Genomic DNA, 3701 nt, shown 5'->3' with positions numbered 1-3701 from the left:
CTTAAAATACATTCTACATTGAGTTGTACCACTGGCATATTTCTCTGTAGCTTGGTAACTACTATTTACATGGGTATTGTAAACGTGAATCCTGTTGATAGATCTATCGGGCCTGACAACCCCAACCGGACTGGACGACCAGTATTCAACGGTTGCACAGTACTTCGTTTCGGTGACTACACTTGGTACGGTGTAGTGAGATTTCATAATAAAGGGAACATGCGACGTGATTAAATGTTAAGTATGGTTACCAAGTGCTCAACCACCTAGAATGCTTTACATACACTTGTGAGTGTATTATGTTTATGATTATGAAATCTTGTGGTCTATTAATATATTGAAATAATTGATACGATAAACCTATGAACTCACCAACCTTTTGGTTGACACTTTTAAACATGTTTATTCTCATGTACGAATTAAGTCTTCCGCTGTGCATTTGCTCATTTTAAGGACATTACTTGGAGTCGATCATCGCAATGGGACCAAATGTTGATGACTTCGTCCAGATGGATTAGGACGGGTCATTTCAAGCAGGCCCCGGACGTTACTGTCAAAGACCGAATGGCTGAGCACGGTTTCAGTTGGAATTGGAGGCGTATGCCGTCTGGAAGAGCAGCAGGCGAGTTAGAGTTTCTTTGCAACATTCTGTCTTCGTGTTCGATTAATCACAGGAGTGTAGATAAATGGAAGTGGTCCAAGACATCTAATGGGATTTTTAAAGTCAGTGTCCTTGCCTCAGAAATTGATGAACATATTCTTACTTCAAATCCTTCGACCCAATGTACGCTTCGGAATAATCTAGTCCCAAAGAAAGTCGAGATTTTTGTGTGGCGTGCATTAAGGAAAAGGTTACCGGTAAGAATAGAACTTGACAAACGGGGCTTGGATCTTAATAGTGTACGGTGCCCGCTGTGTGACGATGGAATGGAAACGGTTGAGCACACTTTCATCTTTTGTAAACAAACTTTAGATATTTGGGATAGAGTATTTAAATGGTGGAATATTGGCCCCTTCTCAAGCTTCTCGCTCCAAGAAATTTTCGAAGGTAAGGGTCCAACAACTTCATCGAGTCTCGGCTTGAAAATATGGCAAGCCGTGGAATGGACCTGCGCTTACTTGATTTGGGAAAACCGAAACCATATGGCGTTTCAAGGAAAAGGTTGGAAGGTCCTATGGCGCTTAACGAGATTCAACTCAAATCGTTCGAGTGGATAGCAAATAGATCGAAAGGAAAAATGTTCGAGTGGCACAAGTGGTTGCACAATCCAAGCGACTATTTTCATACAATCTAGGTTCTTCTCGTATTGCGGATGCATCCTTTGCATCTCTAGTTCATAGCAATCTCCTGTTATAAGTATAGTTCGTGCTTTTTAGTCTAGGTTTCCTTCGTGTTTTTGTTCCTCTCCTTGTTGCTGCATAGATGCTGCTATGTAAAATGTATCTTGGTTTGGTTCTTTAATAAAAGCTTGTTTTTCAAACAAAAAAAAACAAGTGCATCTTTCACTATTATATGATATATCACAACAAAATTAATCAAATTACAAAAGTTACGATCTTTAAAGTACTTACCTTATGTATTTCGACCATTAAGCCCTGTCAGTATATCAACATCATTATACTTGATAACAGCCTACAAAATGGCTCTAACATCTTCACACAGCTTATTTTTTATTTTTATTTTTTTGGGCAAATAGATCTCATAAATAATTAGTGTGTCAATATGAAACAGTTTAAATTATAATGTGTGGCCAAATATGTTTTGGACAAATATTGCCACCTCAAGTTTGTACTATAAAGTGCATATGAAAAGTCAAGTTAGCAGTAGCATATTGTTTATAAAACACTCAAAACAAACCTCACTGTATGTAAATATGTAGTTACATGATAAACAACAATCCATATCAATTAATGATTCAATGGGAAATTTTAAAAAAAAAAAAAAAAAACACACAAATCAAATCTTCCAACAAAAGTACTCACGTTATACATCATTGTAAGAATGGTGATCACACAAGTAACATAGAATCATCTAGATGTTCAAAGGGCCTAGTCTCCGTATCGAACTATTACTTCTTATCGGTGGTTGTGGAAGATTGAATTCAGAGTACGTATCTGCGAAAAATTTATCAACAAGATCTTGATAAATCGGACTTTTAAGCAGAGAATAATAATGTAAAACTTCTTCAATATCTAACACGTGTTCTTCATCCTTCATATCCATCATCTCCAGTTCTCTCATTTTTTGTTCCAAAACATTTCTTTGGCTCCCACCATTAACATATTTAGAGCACCCCACATCTTCGTCTTCTTGAAAACGGCTGATTTGTAAAGATTTGTGATCTTGTATGTCGATTGTGCTTTCGTTTGATGAAGCTTTGATATTTTGGTTGCTGTTTTCATTGGAATCCATCTGGTTACAAAACTCTTGGTAGAAATTTTCTAACTGTTGCATCTTCGGGTTATTGATGTTAAAAAGATTCAAAGAAGGAGCTCTTGTTAGTTTTTTGTACCCTCCAAAGATGAAGGACTTGAAATTTTGAATGGTTTTTGTGAAAAAGTTTTTGGTTTTGTGTATGGTTTTTTTGAACAACATATCTACTGTCTGTTGTGGTCTCTCCTCAATGACTCATTTACTACTTAAAAAAGAACAAGATTTGTCTGATTGTAGATTGAAAGGACTGAGATATCAAGCTATAAAGAACCATGATAGTACTTTACTATAATACAATTGATGCTAAAAAGGACTGAAATTTAATTTGGATATTGAAACTTCAAATTAAAAATCAGAATCTTTAATTGGGACAACAGGAATTTATAACTTACCTATTATCTTTCTGTTTGCACACTAATAAAAGTAGTGTAAGGATATGAAATGGAATATAGTTTTAAGGAGAAAAAGGGGTGTGTAATCATAATGGACACTTTAATATTTGACCATATGTTGTCCAAAGTGCATTGCCATTGATTAAGGAGCAAAGTAAAAGGTGATGAGTATGTCAAAATCCAAATTTTACTCCATTGTACCAGTAAGAGTACTCCCTATGGTGCACCGTCTTGCACCATCTTATTTAGTCTTAAGACTAGACCATATACACGGTCTAGTCATGAAGAACTTCTGGAGGGGTTTGTCTATAATTCTATATCAAGATGATGTGCTAAGTGTATGTTTATGTGTGTTTCTGTGGGGTCAATACGTCTCAGTTATGTTGTCACGATAAACAGAATATAGTTATAGCTCATTATTGTAGTCTTAGTACCGTAATGATGTGACACTAATATAACAGTAAAAAGTTTAGCCTTGGATGTCATGAGAACAAGGGGTTTAACTATCCATAGTTTAGAACTAATGTTGCATAAACTCAAAATATAATTTTCTTCATTTTGGTCAATGCAATGTATAAAGAAAAGTTTCCATTTTAATAATATTGTGTTTCCTATGCACGGAGTGTTGCTTAAAGAAAAGGATTAATCTTGATAGAAAAAGAAATAAATAAATGGTGCTTTCTACTCATTGTATTTATTAGCAGCTTAGCTGTATGGACCCTATGACAATCTTCAAATAAAGTTGTAGTGGTACCATTTGTGTTGTTAAAAATAAAATAAAAAAATGAATACATGAGAAAAGGCATTGAAAGCAAGGCATATAACATATGGGGTTTTGATATCAAGTCATTTTCCACCGGCTCATTCAAGTCTTA

The 3701-nt window shown here is 35.2% G+C and overlaps 2 protein-coding genes across 2 annotated transcripts; one reads left to right on the top strand and one right to left on the bottom strand.

Annotated features, from left to right (window-relative positions):
- Nucleotides 1-564: 564 nt before the first annotated feature.
- Nucleotides 565-1218, top strand: LOC139867796 (uncharacterized). Its single transcript, XM_071856148.1, has one exon. The coding sequence runs from the start codon at nt 565-567 to the stop codon at nt 1216-1218; it is 654 nt and encodes a 217-aa protein (XP_071712249.1).
- An 814-nt stretch (nt 1219-2032) lies between these two features.
- LOC139867795 (uncharacterized) lies at nt 2033-2596 on the bottom strand. The gene has a single exon (XM_071856147.1). It carries the CDS (start codon nt 2594-2596, stop codon nt 2033-2035), a length of 564 nt encoding a protein of 187 aa, XP_071712248.1.
- Nucleotides 2597-3701: the final 1105 nt, after the last annotated feature.

The sequence above is a fragment of the Rutidosis leptorrhynchoides genome, chromosome 9, assembly GCF_046630445.1.
Source record: "Rutidosis leptorrhynchoides isolate AG116_Rl617_1_P2 chromosome 9, CSIRO_AGI_Rlap_v1, whole genome shotgun sequence".
Taxonomy (NCBI): domain Eukaryota; kingdom Viridiplantae; phylum Streptophyta; class Magnoliopsida; order Asterales; family Asteraceae; genus Rutidosis; species Rutidosis leptorrhynchoides.
The sequence above is the reverse complement of the archived record's forward strand: the minus strand, read 5'-3'. Positions and strand labels throughout refer to the sequence as shown.